The 27,796-nt window shown below is 38.2% G+C and overlaps 1 protein-coding gene across 1 annotated transcript in view; it reads left to right on the top strand.

Moving 5' to 3' along the window:
* LOC114329168 (antitrypsin-like) overlaps window positions 1-27,796 on the top strand; it is a 255,271-nt gene that overhangs the window by 201,576 nt on the left and 25,899 nt on the right. The window contains exons 5-6 of the mRNA XM_050644939.1: window positions 106-900; window positions 5,566-5,704. Of these exons, the coding sequence (XP_050500896.1) occupies window positions 106-900; window positions 5,566-5,704 (934 nt within the window). The remainder of the gene's footprint in view (window positions 1-105; window positions 901-5,565; window positions 5,705-27,796) is intronic.

Here is a 27,796-nt window from a genome sequence, read left to right as displayed (position 1 = left end):
AATATTTTTATTAATATATAATATACTATATTTTAATACATTTTTATCATTGCCTTTTTGCTTGTTCATATATTGCTATGTTATAACCCACTTTTTATGTTACAGAAACTCGTGAGATTAGCACGCAAGGATAGCATTATTTTTAGTGGATTATCAGCAGAAGTCATATTGTCCTTGCTTGCAAATGGAGCTAGAGGCGAAACAAAAAAACAACTGCTAAAAGGGTTAAGCTTACCCAACAAAATAAAATATATAAATAAAGCGTTTACCAAAATAACATCTGACATACACGTATTAAATGAAGATGCATATGATTTGACGTTAGCAAACAAAATTTATGTAGCTCCAAAGTTCCCAATTAAGAAAGAATTCAACGATATTGCTGTTAATTATTATGGCGCCGAAGTGGAGAACCTAGACTTTTCCAATAAAGCAGAGGCTGCTAACGTTATGAATAGCTGGGTCGAAGAAAAAACTAACAATAGAATAAACAATCTAATTAATCCACTCAATTTGGATTCTAGCACAGCATTGGTCTTAATCAATGCTTTACACTTCTCAGGACAATGGCAAAATCCTTTCCCAGTATATAATACTGCTGATAAAACATTCTACTACTCGCTTGATAAATCCAAAAAAATTCCCACCATGTATACCGAATCATTTGCCAACTATGCGTATAATAAACAACTTAATGCTAAATTTCTGGAGCTTGAATTCAAGGACAGCAATATTAGTATGACATTTGTGTTACCCGACCAAATCGATGGACTTAAAGCTGTTGAAAGGAACTTAAAACTATACTTGGCTCCCCAAAACATGGAAACTGTTAAAGTTGCGATCACCCTGCCAAAATTCCAAATCGAGACCGAAATTAATTTTAAACCCATCTTGCAGTCGGTAAGTTGTAGACATTATTTCTTTTTTATACAATTTTAACTTTTAGCTGTAATCGTTACTATAATAATTTTATCTACTCCATCTCATATTATGTATAAGTTTTTAGTTTGTGAAAACTGTCATTATAGATAGCAGTGCGTGAAGGATTTAAAGTGTGCGTGAAGTAACAATGTATTTTAAATGGGATTTACTTTTTCGCACTGTTTTTGGTACACTTTCATGTAAGCAAATATCCTTAACTTTCGCGTTGTCATGGTGATGATATGTGAGCAATAAATTACAACAAAAGTTTTGACAGTTTTGTGGATTGAAAGATGTTAGAATTTTTAAATGTCAAAGTTCTAAAAATTGTAGAATAGAAATTAATTCCAGTGACGAAAAGTTACACTTTTTTTATTTGTATATCGTAAATAAAATATTGTATGAAACTGTGCGTGAACTACTTTTTGCGAACTTACGCGATGTATAGCACTCGCCCCGCTATCGCTCGTTCACTAAACATCGCGTGTGTTCGCAAAAGCATACTTCACGAACTGTTTCATAATAGTTATTTATGAAACAGTTCGTGAAGTATGCTTTTTGCGAACGCACGCGATTTTTAGAGCACGAGCGACAACGGAGCGAGTGCTACTTCACGCATAGTTTCGTACAATAATTTATCTACGATAAACAAATAAAAAAAACTGTAACTCTTCGTCACTGGAATTCATTTCTATTCTACAATTTTTAGAACTTTGATAATTAAAAATCCTAACTACTTTCAAACCACAAAACTGTCAAAAATTTTATTGTAAGTCATTGCTCATATTGTCATCACCATGAGAACGTGAAAGTTAAGGATATTTGATTATATGAAAGTGTTCCAAAAACCCATTGAAAGTGTGCGAAAAATAAATCCCATTTAACATACATTGTTACTTCACGCACACTTTAAACCCTTCACGCACTGCTATCTATAATAACAGTTTTCACAAACTAAAAACTTATACATAATATGACATAGAATAGATAAATAACCATTTTCTATAATCTTATACTAATATTAAGTTGCCATATTGAAGTAGGACCGAATAATTTACACAATAAATAAAACAAAAGTTTTTAGCCAATAAATTGGTACTCCATGACTTACTTACTATTTCTACATGTCGGTTTATAACTTTATTCGCAGTTTTTCGACTTCCAATCGCTTCGTCCAGCTGTTGGATAGGTCTATACACCTCTTCCATCCCTTCTCGGGGATGGAAAATTGTTTGGTTAAAATAACCATCGAAATGGCTAGATAACCTAATTCTAAATAAGAACTGTTCTATATTTTTTTAACTCAATACTTTTTGAGTTATTCGTGGTTGAAAATTGGCCATTTTTATTGAAATATAACATCTTCTCAAACGGATATTTACAAATAGCTTAAAACTATGCCTCTAAGTAAAAACAACTATATGAAAAATTTTTGTAGCTTATAAAAAAACAGAGAGATTCGTTCCTTCAAAGATCTTCTGCTTATACTTAATACAAAAAGGTATGGTGGTACTCCACCCTCAGGAACATCCTAGGTTAGTTGGGGTAGTTACCCCCTATGATAGGGGTTGATGAAGTAAACACTTTTACTGAATACTTATTTATTTACCAACTCTAAATACCACAGTAACTAGTTGGTGCGTTCGAAGTCTAGGTGTCTAATTATGTATCTGAATCACGAATGATAATTGATAAACTAATGAAATAGAGTGATACGCAATGCTTTGCTTATAAATAAACTCGAAAATGTTGATGTTTTTAATGCTGACTTCAGCTTGACCGAGAATTAAGAATAATATTGAACCGCTGACGAAGCGTTATTGAAAACTGGTGCACTTGTGTTAAGTAATCGGTGTCACCTCAGTTATTTAAAAACAAATAGCTTTTAACGTGATGTTTGTTTTGTAGGACATTTAAAAATTAAACGAATATGTCTTGCTCTTATTTTGGATGATGATAATCCTGTACAAAGGGATGATAGGTGCAAAGGGTTCTTTTGTGCATGCTCAAATCGGTGTATTCAACTTGAAAAAACAGAGAAACGGTCGATTTTAGGTGTATCCAATACCTTTTAGTGTACAAATACATTTTGTAGTGCTTGAGAAGACCTTTAAAATGAGCAATATTAAATGTCGATTACATTCAAACTAAGCGAGATAAGCTGCAAAAAAAATTGATGACTAATGTATTTTAAGAAAAAATGACAAGTATATACCCCCTCGTCTATCAAAATTTAAATGCATCGTTTTCGTTCTACAATATCTTTTATTATAGTGTTTTTTCTATGTTCAAAAGTTGGAAGGGTTTAAAATGAATGGGTTTTGAAAAAAATAAGATCAAATTAAACAGCGCGTTTTTAAATTTTCTTAAAAATCTTTTTTCTCCATGTAACTTGAAAATGATAAGAGATAAAATAATGAAAAATAAAGACAAATTTAAAAAAAAATACCAAGTTTTTTGTAAAATATATTAAAATACCCTAAATAAGGGTCACAATACAAAACGTTTTCGGATTAAGGAATCCATCATCAGTGTTTAAAAGCCCTAAAATTAAGTATAACCTAATTAATTTAGAGAAAAGTTAAAAATTGACAGAGGTTTTAAAAACAATTTTTAACTCTGTCAATTTTTAACATTTCTCTAAATTAATTAGGTTGTACTTAATTTTAGGGCTTTTAAACACTGATGATGGATTCCTTAATCCGAAAACGTTTTGTATTGTGACCCTTATTTAGGGTATTTTAATATACACCTTATACAAAAAACTTGGTATTTTTGTGATTTATGGTATACAGCCAGCTACAGGAAGTTTGTTTTCCTCGTGGATTTTACAAAAATGTTATCTAAAAAAACCTACATTTTTGTGCGGTATCTCTTTTTTGTACCTTTTATCATTTTTGAGTTACACGGAGAAATAGGAAGATTAAAAAAAAAAATTAAAAATGCGCTATATAATTTGATCTTATTTTTTTCAAAAACCATTTATTTTAAATTCGTGTAACTTTTTGAACATAGAAATAATAATATAGTAAACGGTAATATAGAAGGAAAACGGTGCATGTAAATTCTGGTGGATGAGGGATTAAATACACTTCTCATTTTTTCTTAAAATATATTAGTCATCAATATTTTTTGCAGCATATCTGGTTTATTTTGAACGTAATCGACATTTAATATTGCTCATTTTATAGGTCTTTTCAAGCACTACAAAAGTTATTGGGAGCATGATACATGATACACCTAAAATTGAACGTTTCTCTGATATTTCAAGTTGAATACACCGATTTGAGTATACACAAAAAAAACAAAATTTTTTCACCTACCATATATCCTTTTCTATTAAAACTAAAAGATTTATGAAGGAACGAATCTCTTTGTTTTTTTATAAGCTACAAAAGTGTAATATATAGTTTCTTTAGCTAGAGGCATAGTTTTTAAGGTATTCGCAAAAAACCGCCCGAAATGGTGTCATTTTTCAATGGAAATTGCATATTTTCAACCACGAATAACCCAAAAAGTATTGAGTTTAAAAAAAAATGATAGAACAGTTTTTGCTTAGAATTAGGTTGTCTAGCTACTTCCGTGGTTATTTTGATCAAAAAATTTTTCACTCTCTTGATGGGGTGGGAACCGCCTCTCAAGATAAAAGCGCCATGGTATTTAGAGTAGACTTTGTTTCTTGAGCTATTCCCTACTTACTGTGAAAATATCAAGTAAATCGAAGAAGTACGATACGCGGCAAAAGGTAAAATAAACAGTACTGAAATGCGTATGCCTCAAATTTGTATGTGTGATGCGCCGAAACGTATTGCGTGGTTTCCGAATGTCGACATAACGTATGTGAATGTCGGGTTAATGTTAGGTCCTTCAGGATGGTTCTCAGTTTTACAGAAAAATTTTTTATCGTGGGGTACTATTTTCTGAGACTATAGGAAGATGAGGGAATTTACCGCCTGAGCAGATGGAATGTGAATTATAAATTGTAAAATTCCCTCATCTTCCTACAGTCTCAGAATCCGTATGGCTTGCATTTTTAGAATCCTCGAATAGTTTAACCAGAGACGGGTTTTCATTGTTTTTAATCTGGTTGGATATAAAATCGTTTTAAATATCATTTTATGTGCTATTAGATTGAAAACTTAAACTTTTTTCTAGCAGATGTCGCTAAGGCATCCCTTCCATTTCGTTCGTTGCAATCCGTGACTGCACGCGGAGTATTATCCTGCTTCCTTCAAAGAGAAGAGCATATGTATCTCCTGATGAGGAGCTAAGAAGCTCCGAAACCGGTAGAGATGCTTGCTGTACTCTCTGATTGAACCAGAATATAATACGACTGCAGTTTCGGGTTGCAACCAAATTGAAAATATTGATTAATTGGTAATTTATATACGACTCTATTTGGAGTACGAGGGGAACCATTCTCGCTGGAAAACCGCCTGAGCAGATGGGATGTGAATTATAAATTGTAAAATTTCCTCGTCTTCCTATAGTCTCAGAATTCACATGGCTTGCATTGTTAGAAGCCTCGAATGGTATAACCGGAAAAGGTTTTCCATTTGTTTTTATCTGATAGGATATAAAATAGTATTTTAAATATTATTTTATGTGCTATTAGATTAAAAACTTAAACCTATTACCTTTTAGTTGGGAGTTAGACAACTGTTCAAAACCGGAGATGAACTTTCAAATATCGCCGATGGTCCACTTAAAGTCGACTTTGTTTTACAAAAGGCCTTTATTGACGTTAATGAAAATGGTGTTGAAGCTGCAGGGGCTACAGCAGGTTAGTAGATATTTTATATAAGTAAACTGCCGAGTATAAAACAAGGATCGCCGTCTAATTTAAATTTATTTTAGAAATTATTATTTGTTAACTATCTTCGGTTTTAACATAGTTTAATGATGGATTGCTTGAATAAAATGTTGTTGTTACTGTTTCGATAATCGTTTGATGTAAAATCTCTCATCTCTAAAAAAATTCATTGTTTTTATTTCTGTGGTTTTATCGTCAATTATAAATTCTTTGTGTCGTGAAGCAACTTTCTAACACAGACGGGGCGGCGTACGTCGACTGAACCCCCGCTGAGATGTCGAAAGCGACGTATCCCTTACTATACTTTGATGCAGTGACACACCAAGCGCTCTTAAAATTTTCGTTGCAGCGGCGTTACCGTGACCCATCCTAGAAACCATATGTCGCCAGTCGGTTTTACGACTTCGAAGGCATATCATATATGCGTGTATCGTGGTACAACACAGACGTTTGAGCTGTTTTCTAGCGAATTTTTTTGTGAGTGTTGCCAAATCTTGTTTAATGATGGAAATTACAGACTCGAACTATATTTTTACTTGAATTTTTTACTCCCATATCAAAATATTTTTATATGGAACTCATTGTATTTTTAATTTTTTTATCTTATAGCTTAAAGGGCAACTTAATTAGGTACATTTATATCTGGAAAAAAAGTAATCTATTAAATAAATTATTTTTCAAACTCTTTGAACCTAATTTCACAAACAGTCAAACAGAATTTTCAAATCTGTAACCATTGACCAGTTTGACTTGACTTGAGATATTTGTCAGAAGGATTGACTTTAATAAAAATAAAATTATTGACTCCATAAAAATAAAGAAAAAAAAACAGTTATCGTACCTCATTTATTATTTTATTTATTATGCTCTACAGGCCTTGTATTTACAATTTTACATAATACAATGTTTACATACATGTAAACATTGCTGAACTATGGTTCTCCACTATATCCTATTTTTTGCCTTCTCTTTCCAGTGTATAATTTCCATCGATACTATATATTCCTGAAACTTTCTTGCAGTATTTTTCTTGGTCTACCTCGTCTCCTAGTCCCAATTGGTCTTCGTAGCAGTACCATCTTTGGCATTCATTTCTTATCCATACCCTCGACATGACCTGCCCACTTGATTCTTTATGACTTTGTGTATCTTGTTATACTTGTTTCCTAGTAAAGCATCCTTAATTCTTGATTGGTGCTTCTATGCCAGCCGTCTTCTATATCTGTATTCTTTCCCCTGAAAATAGCTCTCAGTGCGTTCCGTTCTCAACTCTCTATCATTTCTTCTTCTGTTTTATTTAGCACCCATGTACCACATCCGTAGGTGACTGTTGCTCTTATTACAGTTTTGTATATTCTGGTTTTCATCTTTCTCGATGCATACTTTGACTTTATTTTGAATAATTTTTTTGTTAATATTAATTTGTGAAACATCACCATTTCCCAATTAACGGGGTATAATAAAGGGGCATCAATTTAACACCTGTATTTGCTCAGTGGCGTACCATAGAATGGACTGCCTCTTAGCGTTATAACATGGCTCTTTAATACTTACTACTAACTCCTGAAAAGACTTTTTAGACATTCTTGTAAAATTAAAAAACTTCTCTGGGCCTTTATTATATTAATTTCGTTATATAATGTGTAAAAAATTCCTTATGCTTTCGTTCCTTTATGATAGAATGTATCCAATACCTGCGTTTCTTTTTTTCTTTAATCTAAGGTAAAGTAAACTTGCATTTAATACAAAAGACAAATCGTCATACCTTATGCACACACACGCTATTACAAATCCATACGCTATGCCTCGGATCCAGGATGGAACTTACGGAAAACGAAACAGGCTACGGAAACGGACGATGATTTTCGGAACACGGAATATTCAAGGAATCTCTACAAAACATATTATTTTTGAAGAACTAAAAATGAATCGCATAGATGTCTGCGCTCTAACAGAAACAAAAAAGAAAGGAACTGGAATGGAACAAAAAGAAAACTACATTCATATTTACAGCGGAGTGAAGAAGGAGAATAGAGCAAAGTCAGGAGTATGATTTGCAATACGCAAGAAATATAAGAAAAGTATAAAATATTGGGAATACGTAAATGAACGAATTTTAAGAGTAGGTCTAAAACTCTATAAGTGAGAATTAGAAATATTTGTTGTATATGCTCCTACCGATGATTCAAACCAGGATGTAAAAGATAAATTTGAGGAAAGCCTAGCGGACACCATCTCAAAAATCAGCAACCGAAAAGAGATTATCATGATTGGCGACTTCAATGCCAGAACTTGGTCAAAGATAAATGACGACATTGTGGGAAGATTTGGCGAAGAAACTGCTAACAACAATGGAACAAGACTTGTGGGACTATGTGAAGCGTATTCCTTACGGATAACGAATGGATTTTTTCAAAACAGATCCATCCATAAATACACATGGACGCAGCCAACCCGACAATTGAAATATATTATAGATTACGTCATCATGAAGCACAAATCATCAATTGTGACGAAAGATGTACGAGTTTATAGAGGTGCAGAATGTGGAACTGACCACTTTTTACTCAGAGCAGATATATACTTTCCATATATCTTGAACAACAAAATTGAAGAAACCCAGGAAGAGATTACAGAAGAACACCCGCCTCAGTACAAATACAACATCGACGCACTGAAAGATAATTAAATCTCCTTTCTTTTTAAATTAAGGCTGAGCCAAAAGATAACCAATACACAGTTTAATACAAGAACAGCAGATGAAAAATATGATCGGCTAAAAAAGTGCTTGCATGAAGCTGCATTCGAAGCGTTAGGGGAAAAATCCTCAAATAACACTCACCACCCTTGGTTTACAGATTCTTTAAAAGAAAAGACGAGGGAAAAAAGAAGCATATCAAAAATGGCTCAGTACCAATTGCTCAGAAGACCGAAAAACCTACGCAAGAATAAGAATGGAAACAAAAAAAGAAGTGATTAAAACCAAAGAAAATATGTGGCTAACGAAATGTGAAGAAAATAGACACTCTTATGGGAGGAACAAAAAGCAGAGAAGCTTGGAGAACAATATCAAATACAAGACAAAACGTACAAAAAAGATGCCAGATATCCCTTATAAATAGAAACGAGTGGGAAACATGCTTTAGAAACCTATTGCAAGAGAATAGACAGGAATATGTAAGGCAAACCATCATCGCCCCAAACAATCTGGAACAACTAGAAGATATAACTATTCAAGAACTAGAACTAACGTTAAGAGAAATGAAAAGCAATAAAGCTCCTGGTCCCGGAGGTATTCCAATTGAACTCATTAAGCACAGCACGACACAGACAAAAGAAATTTTGGTTGAAATATTCAACGCATACCTTTCAGGGAATAGTGACGTGCCCTCTGAGCTGAAAAACGCAATAACTACCCCTATATACAAAAAAGGTGGTAGAAAAAATTGTAATAATTACAGAGGCATTAGTGTGACCAGCTCAGTTGGAAGACTGTACGGACGAATAATAAAGAAACGGATAGAAAAGGAGTGGCAAGATTCCGAAAAACAAAGGGGATTTAGGGCAGGTAGATCATGCACAGATAACATTTTCTGCATAAGGCAATTACTAGAAAAATGTTCTGCTAGAAATCTAGAAACTCACATAGTATTTGTAGACTGAAAAAAGCATACGATACCGTTCCCAGAGAAAAAATGTTTGAGGTATTACAACAAACCACTTTAAATAGAAAATACATCCAAACAATAAAAGATCTCTATGCTAATGCGACAACAGCAATTAAAATTGGAACGAAACTTTCAAATACCTTTGAAACTTCGAAAGGCCTTTTGCAGGGATGCTGTCTGTCGCCCACGTTATTTAAAATTTACCTTACACATATGTTAAAATATTGGACTAGGAAATGCCAAACAATGGGTATACCAGTAGGAGATTCTTATTTGTATACATTGCTATTTGCTGACGACCAAGTTGTGATTGCTGCTGATAAAGATGACGCCGGTTACATGATTAGAAAATTGAAAGAGGAGTACCGATAATGGGGTTTGGAAATGAGCATGGAGAAAACTGAATACTTTGTAGTCGGAGGTGATACTGAAGACTTAGAATTAGAAGGGGAATACATAAAAGGGTGTGATGAATTTAAATATCTAGGTTCTATTTTTGACAAAAAGTCCACATGCGATCAAGATATAGAATATCGAATAAGTCAAGGAAGAAAAGCTATAAAACAGCTGAGTGGCATTTGGTGGAGTACAGGATTGCAAAATCAGACAAAGAAAAAAATCTACCAAACTATTGTGGAAGGAATTGTCCTGTACAACTCGGAAGTGTGGGAAGTAAAAGACCGATAAAATAAACGACTACAAGCTTTAGAAATGGACGCGCTTAGAAGAAGCTGCAGAATATCTAAACTGCAGCATATCCCAAACAAAGAAATAAAAGAAAGAATGGAAGTAGAAAATGATATTATAGACAGAATAGAACAAAAAAGATTGATATGGTACGGGCACGTCCAGAGAATGGGACCAACAAGATGGCCCAAGAAAATGATCCAGTATGCACCACCTGAGAGAAGAAAAAGAGGCAGACCGAAGAGAACATGGTTACAAGATGTAGAGAAAGCAATGAACAGTAGACAACTCAACGAGGAAGATATTCGTGACCGAAAAGCATGGCGAGTAGGATGCTGGAAACTGCGAATGCTGTAGAACACCCGATATATATACAAATCGTCATAACTTTCAGACATCGTATCGTACAGCAGCCAACACGCGACCAAATTTGGTAACAACGAAATACAAATACTTTAAATCCTAGCATAGCTGCCGCTGTTAAACCGCGCCATGTGTTTTAAGCTGCCTTGACGTCGACTCGACGCGCGCCGCCTGGTGTGTCCTTGCTCTTACTGTACAATTTACTGTAATGAGCAAGTAACAATTTACTGTAATTGTTGTGGCTTCAAGAATTGTGGCGCAGTTAGAAGATGGCCACGATTAGCGCGAAACTATGAGAAACCTTGGTGTAAGTCGATCCAGTGTGAAACGAGCATGGCGAATTTACGAAGAAATGTGTATGCTTACTCGAAGACATTATTAAGGAAATGTAAACGTAAGTGAATGTAAAATTAGGAGGCGACTTCATGCTGCTGGTTTATCTTCTCGAACTAGTGTAACTGGACAGCTACTTTCTCGTGAACACCGAATTACCAGATTGAATTTTACACGAGAACACTTGGCTTGGACAATACAGAATTGGATCATGTGGTTTTTCCGATAAATCGAGCTTCTGTTTTACGGACTCAGATAAACCTGTAAGAGTATTTCAACCACTTTCATTTTTTGGAGAGTCAGGCTATGACATGGGGAGGCATATCGTTTGACTTTCGCACGGAGTTAATCTTTATAGAGAATAGGACGTTGACTGCGCATCTGTATCTGACACAGGTTCTAGAAGACCAAAGACCATGTTTTTCCATTTATGGTTATTCTTGGAGATGATGCAACATTTATGTGTGATAATCCACGGTCTCAATTGCTAGGATACTTACTGAGTATCTTGACGAGTTTCAAATCACACGATTTGTTTAGCCTGCTCGTAATTTAGCTATCAGTCCCATATAACATGTTTGGGATGAAATAAAAAGCTGTTTACGAAGTAAAGTGTTGGCCCCCCAGAAATTCAAAAAAGCTTGGCGGCATAGTGGTGGAGGAATTGAACATTGAAAATCTAATCCAAAGCATGCACTCTCGTCATCAATCGACTCGATAACAAGCTTTTATCGCTGTCAGAAGAGCGAATACTCGCCACTGAAGTTCATAAAATTTTAAAATTTTCAAAAGAGTAAACCCTGTAGTTGACTGTATCCTTCGATAAAACAACGTGGAATGAAGTAAACACTTCTGTTGTATTTAGGTCTATGAATTTATTAAAATTATTAAATTTATTCACGAGTAAGTGGAAATTGTACAAAACGTTTTCGGTCAAACTGACCATCATCAGTGTGAACGTCCAGTGTACACTTCGCGTCAAAAAAACTGGTACAACTCTTATGACCGAAACTCGTGTTTTTTAAGTTGTGTAAGTTGATCTTGTCACAAGTGTCATTCTAATTTCTAGGGCAACGTTGCCAGTTCAACGAAAATATTATATCAAACTAGGTAAAAGCAGGGCTGTGCGACAGACCGCATTTTTTAATATACTAAAAACTAAAACAATTTTAATTTTCCGTCATTTCAATTAAGTATCCATACATTAATACGTGCTTTATTATAATTTATGAAAATATTTCAATTCAAAAATAATGATAGATAATAAATCTTGATATGACTTTAAATTATTATTATGTTTAATGTCAAATCGAGAGGTGTGATTGGTTTCTCGTAAATTTTAAGACAAAACTGCGTTAAGTTGTTTAGAATAAATAATACACACTGAAAAAATTAAAAATTAAATTTGAAATTAATACAAAATGAATAACTTTTACAGTGAACAAGTGTGGAATTTAAATATATGAATTACAATTCAAAATATACATTTTAAACGTTATTTTTTTGTATTCAGATTTAGTGCAATTCCGTTATCTGTGATGGCAACAACGAAGTGATTCACGAACAATAATTGTCACTTTGAACACAGGTTTACATTGGGAAAAAAAGTGTACCAGTTTTATATGACGCGAAGTGTACAATTAATTGAAACTAGCCACATGAAAAGGTGTAAAAACCTTTAAATTACATTATTGCCACATTGGACAATAAAAACTAGTCGACATTAATAAAAAGCCCAAAACCTAAGAATTTTGTGCAGTAAGATGAATCGTCATGCAACTTTTTGCATTCGATTCGAGAGAGTGTCAGGCAATTTTGTGAACTAAATTGATCCCCGGCAAAAAATTTTGTACATAAGACAATGCATTTTCAAAGTGCATCTCACAAGCAAGCAAGCATAGTGATTTAACCCAGCCTGAGAGACTTGCTCATGCTCACCCCTAGAGAATGACATTCGGGTGATACAATTCATTGGGGCGAGCAGGATTAACTCCTGTACGCAGAAATCACTCCAACCCGCTTCAATGCTCCAGACCATCCACTTACCCCCCTATAGCACTCTGATGCGCTACAGGGGCTGTCAATCAGCAAAGTGCTTATCATATGGGAGTCTTGGGTACACGGACTCCCATATGAAATCCGACCCCGATCAATGCAGGCCAGCGTGAGGCGCTCTATTCCCGCTATCCCTAGTGACTTATCTTCGATCTGTTTTGCTTCCTCGAGCGCCGAGTCCCCGCTCTGGGCTATGTCCAGTTCGGTGACTCGGCGCTCGAGGATGTGGGCTCCTCATGCCCGTTTTTTGGGTTTTGTTACTAATATTTTTTTGTAACTGTCGCCTATTGTTAATATTTTATTGATTTGTTTAGTGGCTGAAGCCGTTTTTAAGTTTTTTGTATATTGTTTTGAGGGATGTCTGAAACGTATAAAAATCAACATTAATAAATATAATGAGATGCCAAAGGTGAGCAAGTTGTCTTCTCTTGATAGAGCTACGATTATCTAGCCTATTATTATATATTTACTAATATTTGCTGTTTAGGTCTCCTGTGTTTCCATCTATGGTACACATCATACCTTAATATCTCTTGCAGGATCCGGTTTGGGTGGTCTTCTAGCTCAGCAAATTCTGTTCTGGCTTTTTCCTCCATAATATCCAGTACTCTTATTTGTTTTAGGTTTCTAAATAAGAACCGTTCACAGCTTCAGTGTGCACTCTCTTTCAAGTGTCCTTCTCATCACCTCGGCTTTATCTTCTTCTGTGTAGACCATCCCGTTTTCTCCATGTAGTGGGGGAATGGGTTTTCTATCGTTTCTTAAAGTTCTTTGGAGCCTCCATATTTATTGCATATTAGTTTGGCTCCTTTCCTCCATTTCTTTTATGTAGTTTTCCCAATTTTGGCTTCTATGGTATATTAGTGCCTGTTTGACTTGTCGATTCAGTCGATTTGCCCTATTTTTATCTTCCTGGTTTCTTGTTCTTCTGGCTCTCTTTTTGGCTCTGTTCTTTTCCCTTATCATTTCTTTTATTTCCTGATTTATGTCCCTAAATCTTCCCATATGAATTTCATATTCTTCTTCAGTAGTGCTATTTCTTAGTGCTTCTTTTATGATGTTTTCGAAGCTCTAGGACTTTTTCCTCTATTTCTTGTGGATTGTCAATTGTAGGAATATTTCCAATTCCTATGCTCACTAGGCGTTTTGAAGTTAGACCACTTGGTTTCCTTTCTTTTTTTTTGTTGTTTTGTTATCTTCTTCCCTTGTACCTATTTCTATGAGTATGGGGTTGTGGTCTGCTGATCCTTCGTTTAAGGTTCGGATGTCTGTTTGTAGTCCTAGGCTTTTGGCCACTACTATATCTAAATGGGTTGGTAGAGCATTTTCAGGAAAGTATGTTGGTTCGATGGGCACAATCACCACGGTATCTTCGTTGCTCACTAGATAATTATTTAGTAGTCTACCGTTTCTGTTTGTAGCTCTATCGTTCCAGTTAGGGGATCGGGCGTTTAGGTCTCCTATTATTATGGATGGTTCTTCGGCATTCAGGAACGCGTTCAGTTCGTCGTGCATCTCGAAGGGATGGAAAATGAAAAATTTAGAACTCAGGAAATATTGCCGGATTTGGCATGCTTTATTGAAAAGCTTACATTGAGATGTCCCCGTTTAGGATTTTGTCCTATTCAGGATTTGTGGTGAATGTGATATGTGATATCAAACATCGGACAATGGTCGTAAAAGCAAACAGTCCGAAAGCACACTGGATGTGGACTTCCTGGCAATTGACGTGCACATCCCCAATAACGAAACCCTCACGATAGTCTCTTACTACAAACACCCGGATCAACCACTCAACAGGCATTTGCTAGAGTACTTTTCGAGGCTCGGCAAGGCTGTGTTGATGGGCGATCTAAATTGTAGACACACACAGTTTGGTGATCATCGTCAAAACCCAGAAGGCATCCGCCTCACGGATTATCTACTAGACCTTCCTATTTCAAGAATCACCAACACTGAATTCACGTTTTTGAACGCCAATGGGGCTTCTATTGTCGACCACATCCTAGTTACTAGTAACATTCTGGATCGGTTCGGGGATAGATGTCACATAGGCGATTCGATAACGTCAGACCACTTACCTCTTCTTGTCGACACCGACATACTCATTCCAAAACAACCAAACCCTCCAAGATCTATAAGAGACTATCGTCACGCTAACTGGACTGAATTCCAAAACTTCATCACACAAAATCTCCCAATGTTAGGCGAACTCGATACTAACGATAGTATCGACACAAGTGCAACCGATACCGAGAACCTCATCACTGAGGCGATCACGCACGCAATTCCACTCAAACAAATAACCTATACATCACCGGCACTTCCACAATACATCATTGCCAAAATTCAACAAAAACGACGTCTTCTACGTCAATACAAGGCCAACAGAAACCCACTAATCAAAACAGAGTACAACCGGATCTGTGCCAGGATAAAGAGGGAGATATCTGTCCTAACGGCTCGCCGATGGGAAGATGCTACCTCAAAACTGGACTACAGAGACGGAGGTAAATTCTGGCAAAAATTCAAAGTCCTAACAAAACAAAAATTATCTCAACCATCTCATCTGTTGGTCAACAATCACATAGTCAATTCCCCAGAAGGGAAAGCCGAAGCATTCAGAAATTCGCTTCAAAACAATTTTCAAACGCCAGATAACCCGAACTTTGATCGCATATTTAAATTCAACACAGAATACATTGTAAATGTTACTCTCAACCACTACATTCCAGTCTATGATCCTATCATGGACCCCCTCACAGACAGGGAAACGGAGAGCTTTTGCCAAATCGGCAAAAACAGCGCTCCCGGACCTGATGGCTTCAACCGAAGGTGCCTCAAAAAACTTCCAGAGAGTATCATTCCTCTTCTAACTAAAATATTCAATGCATGTCTCAAAAACAGCCACTTTCCTACTCCTTGGAAAGTGGCCAACACCATCATGCTTTTGAAAAAAGGCAAACCCCCAACCGACGTGGAATCCTATAGACCAATCTCACTAATCAATACTCTGGGTAAAGTCCTTGAGCTAATCCTAAAAGAGAGGCTCAATGACTTTCTCGAAAATCACAATATCATTCCAAAATTCCAATACGGATTCCAGTCAGGTAAATCTACAAAACATGCATTAATAGATTTCACCACCAAAGTTACTCAAACCATCAACGATGGTTCATTCGCCATAGCCACATTTCTGGATGTGCAGAAGGCTTTCGACCAGGTCTGGCACGACGGGCTTGTTCGGAAACTTCTGGACATCGGGCTACCATTGCAATTTACCAAAATTGTACACTCCTACCTCCACAATCGTACTGTCAGAGTTAAAATAGGCGATCAAAAGTCCACCCCCTTCACTCCACAAGCTGTAGTTCCCCAGGGTTCAGTCCTAGCGCCGCTGTTGTACATCATCTACAACAGCGACATCACTAACCAAAATATCCCAGGTACTCGGCTGTTTCTCTATGCAGACGACACGACTCTGCTCTCAACTACCTCTCGATACAACCCAAGACTCCTCTTCAGAAGAGCCCAGGCTCTGTTGGACGGTGTCGGCGAATGGTGTTGTAAGTGGAGAGTCACGCTGAACGCGAACAAAACAACAACAATTGTGTTTCGCGCCCCTTCTGTGTCAAATAGAATCATTCGCAATGAAGATGACCAATATCCTCTGAGTCTGTTGGGAGAAAGGCTTGTCGTTAGCCCGACTGTGAACTATTTGGGAGTACTGTTTACCAGGACTCTCAACTGGGACGCAGATCTAAAGGCAACTTTAGATAGGGTAAGGAACAGGGCCAGACTTCTCAACGCTCTCTCTGGAAAAATTGGCAAGACACACAAGAAGACTCTCATTCACACTTACAAGACCTTTATTCGACCCGTCATGGAGTACAAGTCTTGTATCTACTCTCTTTGCTCAAGACAAAAACAAGAGAGGTTGTTGAGGACAGAGCGTAGAGTCTTGCGTAGATGTAACTATGAGCACTGGCGATATCCCTCAAACGAAATCCATAACATCTCGAACACCCCCAAAATCACCGAGAGAATAAACTCTCTGAACAGGAACTTCAAAATCAAAGTAATCAACGGCCCCCCTTCCGACACCCAAGAATCTCTCAAGTGTTCCTGTTCATCTTCCGGCCACGTACTCCACCGAAAGCCCAAACGCAAAAAGATTCATGTACCGTCCGCTCTAATGCAAACATGCATTGACGAACTCCCGGTGGAGTACAAAAACATCCTTGAGGCTACCCCGTTAGCCTACCGTACCCACCTCTAACATTTCCTCTTCCCTACCCCGAACAGGGAGAAGTTGGTTTTTTGCGGTTTCCCAACTTCATTGCACAATTATACCTGTTCGTCCCAAGAAAATAGCCGCAACTATTTTCTCCACTCGAACGCTCACTGTCCACGCTGCGCTCAAAGCCACTTCCTGACCGCCGACGAGGGACGCAGGTTCGCCTGTCGTTGTACAATGGTTTCTAGGGAGACTGGTCGAGAGCAAAGCACGGACAGTACACGTAAATGTCTATGGAACCAACAACAATCCATCAAACTTTCTTCTCTGTTGACTTCTTAGCCTTCTGGACACCACCGTCCGGCATAACCAAGGATCCAAGAACACCAGGACACGGCGCTTGCCCCAGTGTGTTTTTCGGACTGTTTGCTTTTGCTGCCAACTCTAAACATTCACCACAAACCCTGAAGAGGACAAAATCCTAAACGGGGAAGCACATTGAACGCATTTCTTCTGATCATTATCCAGACAAGCAAATCAAACAATGTAGTAGTAGTAAGCACACTGGGGCAAGTTTGGTGGTCCTGGTGTTCCTGGGTTATGCCGGACGATGGTGATTCAAAAGACTATCAGACAACAGAGAAGAAAGAATGATGGAGTTGGTGTTGGTTCCATTGACATATGTGTGTGCTGTCCGTGCTTTGCCCTCGACCAAGCTCCCTAGAAACCATTGTACGCCAACTGGCAAGCCAGCGGCCCTCGTCGGCGGTCAGGGGTCATATTTTCGAATTCAATTGAATATTTTCGCATGCGTGTTAACTCGAATGAAAAATTTCGTATACGAACGTGAATGTGTATTTTTGAACGTCCTTCGAAATGTTATACGTATACGGGCAGAATTTGCACCGGCAACACTGCAAATTCGAATAACATTGAACTTATTTGTCATCTGAAGAGTCACAATGTTGCCATATTTGTTTGGTCTATTTCTTGTATAATATACAAGACTGTCTTAACTGGGGTATGGTATGATGTATAAGAATAAGATTGTATAAGAACGTTTAATGTATAAATATAACGACTTATAGTCTGAACAAATTATAAAAAAGGCCATTTTTGGGAGAAAAGTTGTTTAGAAGTTATTTTAAGTGTAATCGAATATTAAGATTGCATAGGTATATTAGTAATATCAATTTGCAAGATCCGCAGAAAGTGTGCCATTTTGTTTAATGTTATTTTTATATCCAGTATTTACACTGATACTTTAGTATTTACTTGTCAAAACTTTACTTCAAAGCGATTTTTTAAATGCACCTTTATGTAATGTGATAGTATGAAAAAATTGAGGATATGGCAACGGTGTCATATGTCAAGTTTGGAGCTTAGACACAGAATAACTAACCATACAGAAGCGAAACTCAGGCCCAAAATGGTAACATAATTTTCATGCTCATGTGTCAACGTAACTGGTATAACCTCACTTTTAGACTGACAGTGACAGTTGTTTTTAGTTAAATTTTATATTTATATATGTTTTATTTTATAGTTTATTTATATTTTATAGTTATATTTTATATTTCAAAATTATTTAATAGCTACTTGTCAAAAATATCACATCATTTGAATTGGTCTATTCCTTAGAACATCAAGTTCCATTCTGTAACTAGGGCTCAAGGTCAATATTTCGGTTCCCACACAATCAATGGAAACGACAGTCAGTTTCGCTTCTGTATGGTTAGTTATTCTGTGGCTTAGATCCAATGCTAAAATGCGTACATAAAGTTAGGTTAGGTTATATTTTCAAGGCATAATCGTACAACATGTCCTTTCTTTCATCATCATCATTCTCTTTGCCTTATCCCTATGCGGGGTCGGCTTCCCTAATTGCATTTCTCCACACAATTCTATCTTGGGCCATATCAATGTTAATCCCCTTTACCAACATGTCCTGCCTTATCGTCTCCCCTCAGGTCTTCTTTGGTCTTCCTCTCCTACTCCTTCCAGGAATCTGCACTTCAGCTATTCTTCGTATTGGGTGGTTAACGTCTCGACGTTGAACATGACCAAACCATCTTAACCTATGCTCTCTCATTTTGGCATCAATTGGTGCCACACCTAGACTTCCCCTAATATACTCATTTCTAATTTTATCCTTCTTTGTCACTCCACTCATCCATCTAAGCATTCTCATTTCCGCCACATGCATTCGCTGTTCCTCTTTCTTTTTCACTGCCCAACATTCAGTTCCGTACATCATAGCTGGTCTTATGGCTGTTTTATAGAATTTTCCCTTCAGCTTCATTGGAATTTTTCTGTCACACAACACACCACTCGCTTCTTTCCACTTCATCCATCCAGCCCTAATTCTACTGCATGCATCTCCATCTATTTCTCCATTACTCTGTAATACCGATCCTAGGTACTTAAAACTATTGCTTTTTACAATCATTTCACCATCCAAAGATACCATTTTATTTGTAGTAGCTCCATCTTTAAATGAACATTCCAAATACTGTGTTTTTGTCCTACTAAGTTTTAAACCTTTTTCCTCCAGAGCTTGTCTCCACTGTTCCAGTTTTTGTTCTAAGTCTCTTTCACTATTTCCTACTAACACGACATCATCAGCATACATTAAGCACCATGGAATGTTACCCTGTATTTTCGCTGTTATCTGGTCCAAAACTAATGAGAATAAATACGGACTAAGCACAGAACCTTGATACAATCCTACTTTCACATGAAATTTATCAGTCTCTCCCACACCTGTCCTAACACTAGTCGTTACTCCCTCATACATATCCCTCACAATCTTTACATATTCACCAGGGACTCCTTTCTTATTGAGTGCCCACCACAGAATCTCTCGAGGAACTCTATCATATGCTTTCTCAAGATCAATGAATACTATATGAGCGTTTGTTTCTTTACTCCTGTATTTTTCCATCAACTGCCTTATAGTGAAAATTGCATCTGTTGTTGATCTACCCTGCATAAAGCCAAATTGATTCTCGGATATTTCGGTCTCTTCACGTATCCGTCTATCAATTACTCTTTCCCATATTTTCATGGTGTGGCTAAGCAGTTTTATAGCCCTGTAGTTTGTACATTGTTGTATATCTCCCTTGTTTTTGTAAACAGGTACCAGTATACTGCTTCTCCATTCGTCTGGCATTTGTCCAACTTCCATAATTCTATTAAATAGACCTGCTAGCCACCTTGTTCCTGACTCCCGCTGCTCTCCATACTTCCCCAGGAATATCATCTGGTCCTACCGCTTTTCCTTTCTTTATTTTTTGAAGCGCTTGAGCCACTTCCTCATTGTTTATTTTGGTGACCATTGCTGCTACTGTCTCCGTTGACTCTACAGGCTGTCTGTCAAATTCTTCATTTAATAAGCTGTCAAAGTACTTTCTCCATCTCTTTTTGACATCCCTTTCGTGAACTATTATTTTATTATTTTCATCTCGGATACATCTAATCTGATTAAAATCTTTTGCTTTCTTTGCTCTCTGTTTGGCTATTTTATATATCTTCGTTTCGCCTTCCCTGGTATCAAGTTGATCGTATAGGTTTGAATACGCTTCTGCTTTAGCTTTTGCTACTGCTACTTTCGCTTCCTTTTTGGCGACCATATAGTTTTGAAGATCTATGTCCGATCTGGTTTCTTGCCACTTTTTATATAGTTTTCTCTTCTCTTTTATTTTTCCTTGTACTTCATTTGACCACCACCAAGTCTCTTTATCTTCAAACTTCTTTCCTGACGTTTTCCCAAGTATTTCAATAGCCGTCTCTCTAATAATATTGGCCATTTTTCTCCAAATTGTGTTAGGGCTTCCTTTCATGTTCCAACATATTTTTTCTACTATTCTTTCCCTGAATAGACCTTCCTTCTCATCTTTTAGCATCCACCACTTGATTTTTTGTGGTCCTCTCCGATATTTTTGTTTAGTTTCGCTTTTTACTTCGATGTCCAGAACAAGCAGCTTATGTTGTTGGCTTACTGTCTCACTAACTATTACCTTGCAGTCCTTGCATTCACGTATGTCTTCTTTCCTTATCATGAAGTAGTCTATTTGGGATTGATGTTGTCCACTTTTGTAGGTAATAAGTTGAGTTTCTCTCTTTTTAAAGAATGTGTTAACAATCGCCATATCCAATGCTGTTGCTAATTCTAGCATGTCATCTCCAGCTTCATTTCTAGTTCCAAAGCCTAATCCCCCATGTATTGTTTCATATCCTGTCTTGGCTTGGCCCACATGTGCATTGAAATCACCTCCTATTATAACTTTCTCCTCCGCTGGAATATCACTCAGTATGTCTCCCAAATGATCATAGAAAGCTCTTCTTTCATTCTCACCCAGACCTGTTTGAGGAGCATACACACACACAACATTCAATACCTCTTTATCAATTACAAATTTCACTGACATCATTCTATCACTCGTTCTTACAACTTCTACTACGTTATCTTTCATTTCACTATCAGCAATTATACCAACTCCATTTCTAGTGTTACTACTCCCTACATACCACAATTTATATCCATCACCTAGTTCTTTCGCCCTTTGTCCTTTCCACCTAGTTTCTTGAATACAAGAAATTTGAACTCTTCTTCGTTTGAGCGCATCCACTAACTCCAGACTCTTGCCTGTAAGACTACCAAGATTCCAAGACCCTATCCTGATTTTTCTAACCTGTAATGGTGTTCCCCCTGAGATAGTCCTCACCCGGAGATCCGAATGGAGGCTCATTTTACTTCCGGAACATTTTACCTCAGGAGATGCCATCATTTCAGTATAAGTTTTTATTTCGTTTGGAGAAGGTGTTCTTTCTATTAAAGAATTATTTAAACCAGCCATTGAAAATAAATTTCAAGGTAAAAATATTGTAGACAACAACACAATTAACCCTATCAGCTAAAACTATCATGACAGCTGAAATGACCTTGAAATGAAACAATAATTCGTATACGAGCATCACGATTCGAATGGTTCATACCCATTCGAGTCGCCGTATACGAAAAAATTCGTACACGAAGTATTCGAAAATACAAGGCACCGGATTTCAAGCGAAATTCTTCTAATTTCGTATGCGAAATATGCTCGAATGAATTCGAAAATAGGACCCCAGGAGGTGGCTTTTGGGCGAGGCGTGGACAGTGTGCGTTCGAGTGTTGAAAATAGTTGCGGCTATTTTCTTGGGACGAACAGCCGGAACAGGTATAATAATTGTGCAATGAAGTTGGGAAACCGCAAAAAAACAACTTCTCCCTGTTCGGGGTAGGGAAGACGATTTGTTAGAGGTGGGTACGGTAGGCTAACGGGGTAGCCTCGAGGATTTCTTCGTATTCTACTGCTGGGAGTTCGTCAATGCATGATTGCATTAGAGCGGACGGTGGGTGAATCTTTTTCCGTTTGGGCTGTCGGTAGTAGAATACGTGGCCTGAAGATGAACATTTAAGAGATTCTTGTGTGTCGGAAAGAGGACCGTTGATTACTTTGGATGTGAAGTTCCTGTTCAGAGAGTTGATCCTCTCGATAATAGTGGGGATATTAGAAAGGTTATGGATTTCATTAGAGGGCTACGCAAGATTCTTCGTTCCACTCGCAACAACCTCTCTTTCTGAGCTCTACCGAAAAGAGAGTAGAGACATGCTTTATACTCAATGACGGGTCGAATGTAGGTCTTGTAAGTGTGTAAGAGAGTTTTATTATGTGTCTTACCGATTCTTCCTGAGAGAGGGTTGATAAGTCTGGCTCTGTTCCTTACCCTATCTAAAGTTGCCTTTAGATCTGCGTCCCAGTTGAGAGTCCTGGTAAACAGTACTCCCAAGTAGGTCGCAGTCGGGCTGAGTACGAGCCTTTCTCCCATCAATCTCAGTGGGAATTGGTCGTCTTCATTTCTAATGATTCTCTGTGACACAGTAGGGGTGCGAAACACAATTGTTGTTGTTTTGTTCGCATTCAGCGTAACTCTCCACTTACAACACCATTCCTCAACCGCGTCTAACAGAGCTTGAGCTCTTCTGTGGATGAGTGCTGGGTTGTATCGAGCAGTTGTCGTGAGTAGTGCCGTGTCATCTGCGTAGAGAAACAGTCGAGTACCTGGGATATTTTGGTTTGAGATATCACTGTTGTAGAGAATGTACAACAGTGGAGCAAGAACTGAACCTTGGGTAACTCCAGCTTGTGGAGTTAATGGTGTTGATTTCTGATCGCATATTCTCACTCTAACAGTACGGTTGTGGAGGTAGGAGTGTACAATTTTTGTAAATTGTAAAAGTAGCCTGATGTCCATTAGCTTTCGAACAAGTCCGTCGTGCCAGACCTGATCAAATGCCTTCTGTACATCGAGGAATGTGGCTATGGCGAATGAACCGTCGTTGATAGTTTGAGTGACTTTAGTGGTGAAGTCTATCAATGCATGTTGGGTAGATTCACCTTGTTGGAATCCATATTGAAATTTTGGGATGATTTTGTGGGTTTCAAGAAAGTCATTGAGCCTCTCCTTAAGGATTAGCTCAAGGACTTTTCTCAGAGTGTTTATGAAAGAGATAGGTCTATAGCAGGGGTGGTCAAGCTCCTTGGTAGTCCGAGCTATTTTTCAAAATTTGAAATTGTTCGGGAGCCGCAACTAAACAATTATTTAAAAGGTGCAAAACTGTATCAAATTTTTCTCTCGCTGTTTGGATTTCACGAATTTTAAAGTGAAATAAAATGGTTCACATCGTTGTTTCAAATAATGCTATAAGCTGCCTTTACTAATTCAGGGTACTTCGATTCTTCATCATCCTTCCATCTTTTGCTGGAACGGCCTGCCGATCTACCGAAATCAAAAAACACTGTATTTAACACTCTGTCTTCCTCTGATCTTACTACATGATCTGTCCATCTTATCTTAGTTTATATATGTCTGACGATGTTTTCAGTACCATACACAGTCACCAATTCAGTTGTATTTCGTCTTCTCTTCATTTATTCGAAGGCCCAGACTACCAGTTTCTTCCTCGAGTTGTGAAAACATCTCTCTCACGTCTATTTCTAGAGTGAGGGACTGCATTTAGATCATGATCAAATTCCAGCAATTTGATCCTCGATTCGCAAATCCCCGTGTCAGTGACGAATGTTGGCGATCATCATGGCAATCTTCACCTTATCTGCAGCAACGCGGAAAAGCTGCACAGATGTTGTGTTGAACCAGGTTCTGAGGTTTTTAACCAGGATGTTCTTCTTCCTGGATCTCGCTTTCCAAATATTTTTCCTTGCAGAATGGCTTGTAGGAGGGCATATCTGGATTCATTTCGCATAATGTGTAAAGTATTAAAACTTTCGAGATTTGATGGTGATTAGTACCTCTCGGTTATTCCCCATTTTTCTAAGGATTTCCTCATTTGTGACCCGGTAAGTACACGGGATAGATGATATTTTACCTATTACATATTCTAAGGCCAAATTGAATATAATAGCAACGGTGAAGGGGTCTCCTTGTCTAAGTCCTAATGTTACACTTGGTCATTTAAATTTGTTGTCAGTAATTTAAGACATTTTGAAACACAAAAATTGAAAGTAATTCAGGACATTATTTATTGAGAGCCACAAATAATCCTTCAAAGAGCCACATGTGGCTCGCGAGCCACAGTTTGGCCACCCCTGGTATATAGGACTCCACGTCGGTGGGGGTTTTACCTTTTTTTGGTAACATGATTGTGTCGGCTACTTTCCAAGGAGTAGGAAAGTAGCTGTTTTTGAGACATGCATTGAAGATTTTTGTGAGAAGAGGGATAATACTCTCAGGAAGTTTCTTTAGGCATCTTTGGTTGATGCCATCTGGTCCGGGAGCGCTGTTTTTGCCTTGACGGCAAAAGCTCTCCGTTTACCTGTTTGTAAAAGGGTCCATGATCGGATCGTGGACCGGAATGTGAAAGTTGAGAGTATTTTTCTAACTATGAATTCTGTGTTGAGTTGGAATATGCGATCAAAATTCGGGCTGTCCTGGGTTTGAAAGTTGTTTTGAAGCGAATTTTTGAATGCTTCTGCTTTTCCCTCTGGGGAATTGATGATTTGATTGTTGACCAACAGGTGAGAAGGTTTGGATTTTTTTTTGTTTTGTTAGGACTTTGAGTTTGTTCCAGAATTTACTTTTGTCTCTGTAATCCAGTTTTGAGGGCGTATCTTCCCACCGGCGAGCCGTTACGTCAGATATTTCCCTCTTTATCCTGGCACAGATTCGGTTGTATTCTGTTTTGATCAGTGGGTTTCTGTTGGCCTTGTATTGGCGTAGAAGACGCTTTTTTTGGTGGATTTTGGCAATGATGTACTGAGGAAGTGCCGGAGATGAGTAGATTAGTTGTTTTAGTGGAATTGCGCGCGTGATAGCCTCGGTGATTAGAGTTTCAATTTGGGTTGCACTTCTGTCGATACTGTCGTTTGTATCTAGTTCGCCTAACATTGGAAGATTTTGAGTTATGAAGTTTTGAAATTCGTTCCAGTTCGCGTTACGATAATCTCTTATAGTTCTTGGAGGATTGGGTTGTTGAGGAGCGAGTATGTCGGTGTCGACAAGAATAGGTAGATGGTCTGACGTTATTGTATCGCCTATGTGGCATCGGTCCTTGAACCTGTTCAGTATGTTACTAGTAACAAGGATGTGATCTTCAGTATTGGTGATTCTTGATATTGGAAGGTCTAGAAGTAAATCCGTGAGGCGGATGCCTTCGGGGTTTTGTGCGTGGTCACCAAACTGAGTGTGTCTACAATTTAGGTCCCCCATCAGCACAGCCTTGCCGAGAGTAGAAAAATACTCGAGCAAGTCCCTGCTGAGTGGGAGACCCGGGCTTTTGTAGTAAGAGATTATCGTAAGAGTCTCGTTGTTGGGAATGTGCACGTCAATTGCCAGGAAGTCCACTTGGAGTGGACGAATAATTTGTGGGAATGTGTGGATGTTGTGCGGTATTCCGTGCTTTACAAGAATACTATTCCCGCGTGAAACCTGACAGCGGTTTCGGTGGATTGTAGAATATCCTTCGAAAGTAGGATCTTACTTACACAGAGTATCTGTAAGTGCTAAGATCTGGATGTTGTGTTTAGACATGATATTCTTGATGAGTGGTCTCTTTTTAGAGAGGCCCTGACAGTTGACTGCACCAAGGGTGAAATCCATAAAGTGGGGTTTTAGTAGTTTGGGCTGAAGGCTAGTTTGATCTGGCTGCCATGACCATGTACCATGGTTGAGTGATTATAGACCTGGCTAACCAGATTTGCAGTGATAGCAGCGATATGCTCCCGAAGTTCCGGCAACAGGTTCAGCAGTAGGGCTGTTTGAATAGACAGGATATTTTGCGTCTCCATAGGCAAGTCATAAGGCGGAAAAGATCTTTCGATTGTGATAGGTTGTATCTCGCGGGCAGACGTGGGGATTGTGAGCCTTTGCGGGCACTTGTTGGAGTATGCAGGGTGGTCACCGCTGCAATTTGGGCATTTGGGTTGCTCTTGGGTTTGGCAGGCACTTGATTTGTGGTTACCGCCGCATTGAGGGCAGACGAATGCTTTTTCACGGCATTCGTCGATGTTGTGGCCGTTAATGCAGCATTTGCTACAGTATTTCGGGGTTGGACGCACAGGATCTGAGCTGTATGGAAGTTCGACATTGTAGATAGTACCGTCAAAGGTAATGCCTCGGCTCAATGCTAGTGTATACTTCTCCAAAGATTTGGTCAGCACCTTGATTACCTTGGAGTCCCGCCCAAGCCTGTAGAATTTGACTCGCCACAGTTTAACGATTGGGAAGTTCTGTTCGGCCAACAAGGTGGTAACCTCTTCCTCGGAGTAGTCTACATCGATGCCCTTAATGCAGAGTAAGTAGGTTGGAGTGCTATCGGATTGATTTTGGATGTTTTTGTTACGGTTGATGACCGTAACCATTGTCTGGCCTGTGGCTTTTCGGATGGTAAATTCGATGTCCTCTGCATTAAGTGAGTGGAATAATCGCATGTGAGCGATTCCATGTGACAGGACTTTCATAGAGTGGATTTTGTTATTTAGGAGAGTTGTGGCATTCAATTGCCGAAAGAAGGTTCTTTGCACGCAAAGGTCCTTCGGTAGGTCTTTTATTAGATACTCGAAAATTTTAGGATTATTCATGGAGTTGATGATGTTAGGGTTTTGTGGACGTGAACTTGCTGCGACGGCGTTGGCATATGATTTTAGTTGTCTTTTTTGGAAGACAAAGTTGGAGGATGTGTCTTGAGCATTGTTGGATTGAGATGCTTGATTTGATGATTGAGATTGAACAGATGTTTGTTGTGATACTGATTGAGATGCTTGAGAAGAAGATTTTTGGTGAGATGATTGCGAAGATGATTGTTGCGAAGTTTGCGTATTGGAACGTTGTCGAGATACAGATTGGTCGTTTGTGGATTTAGATTTCGATTTGACTTTTGGAGTTGCGCCCTGTTTCGTGTAGTCCCTTGCTGCCTGAAGTTCTCGGTACTTGGTATCGTACTTCTGCAGTAAGGGGTTTGATGGATCTTCCGCTTTCATGCGACGATAGACCTGGCGGAACTTCGCCTGGGCGATTGCCAGGTCTGCATTAAAGCTCGCCAGGTCCATCTCCGCCTGAGCACGGTTGTAATCGTTCGGGGGGGGGGGGGTTCTTTGCCTTCTTGCCTAAGGCTGGCAAATTGATTTGATGTTTCGACATTTGTCTTGGCCGTCCGGCCAA

This window comes from Diabrotica virgifera, chromosome 2 (assembly GCF_917563875.1).
Source record: "Diabrotica virgifera virgifera chromosome 2, PGI_DIABVI_V3a".
Lineage (NCBI taxonomy): Eukaryota > Metazoa > Arthropoda > Insecta > Coleoptera > Chrysomelidae > Diabrotica > Diabrotica virgifera.
Note: the sequence above shows the minus strand (reverse complement) of the source record. Positions and strands in the feature narration are given on the sequence as shown.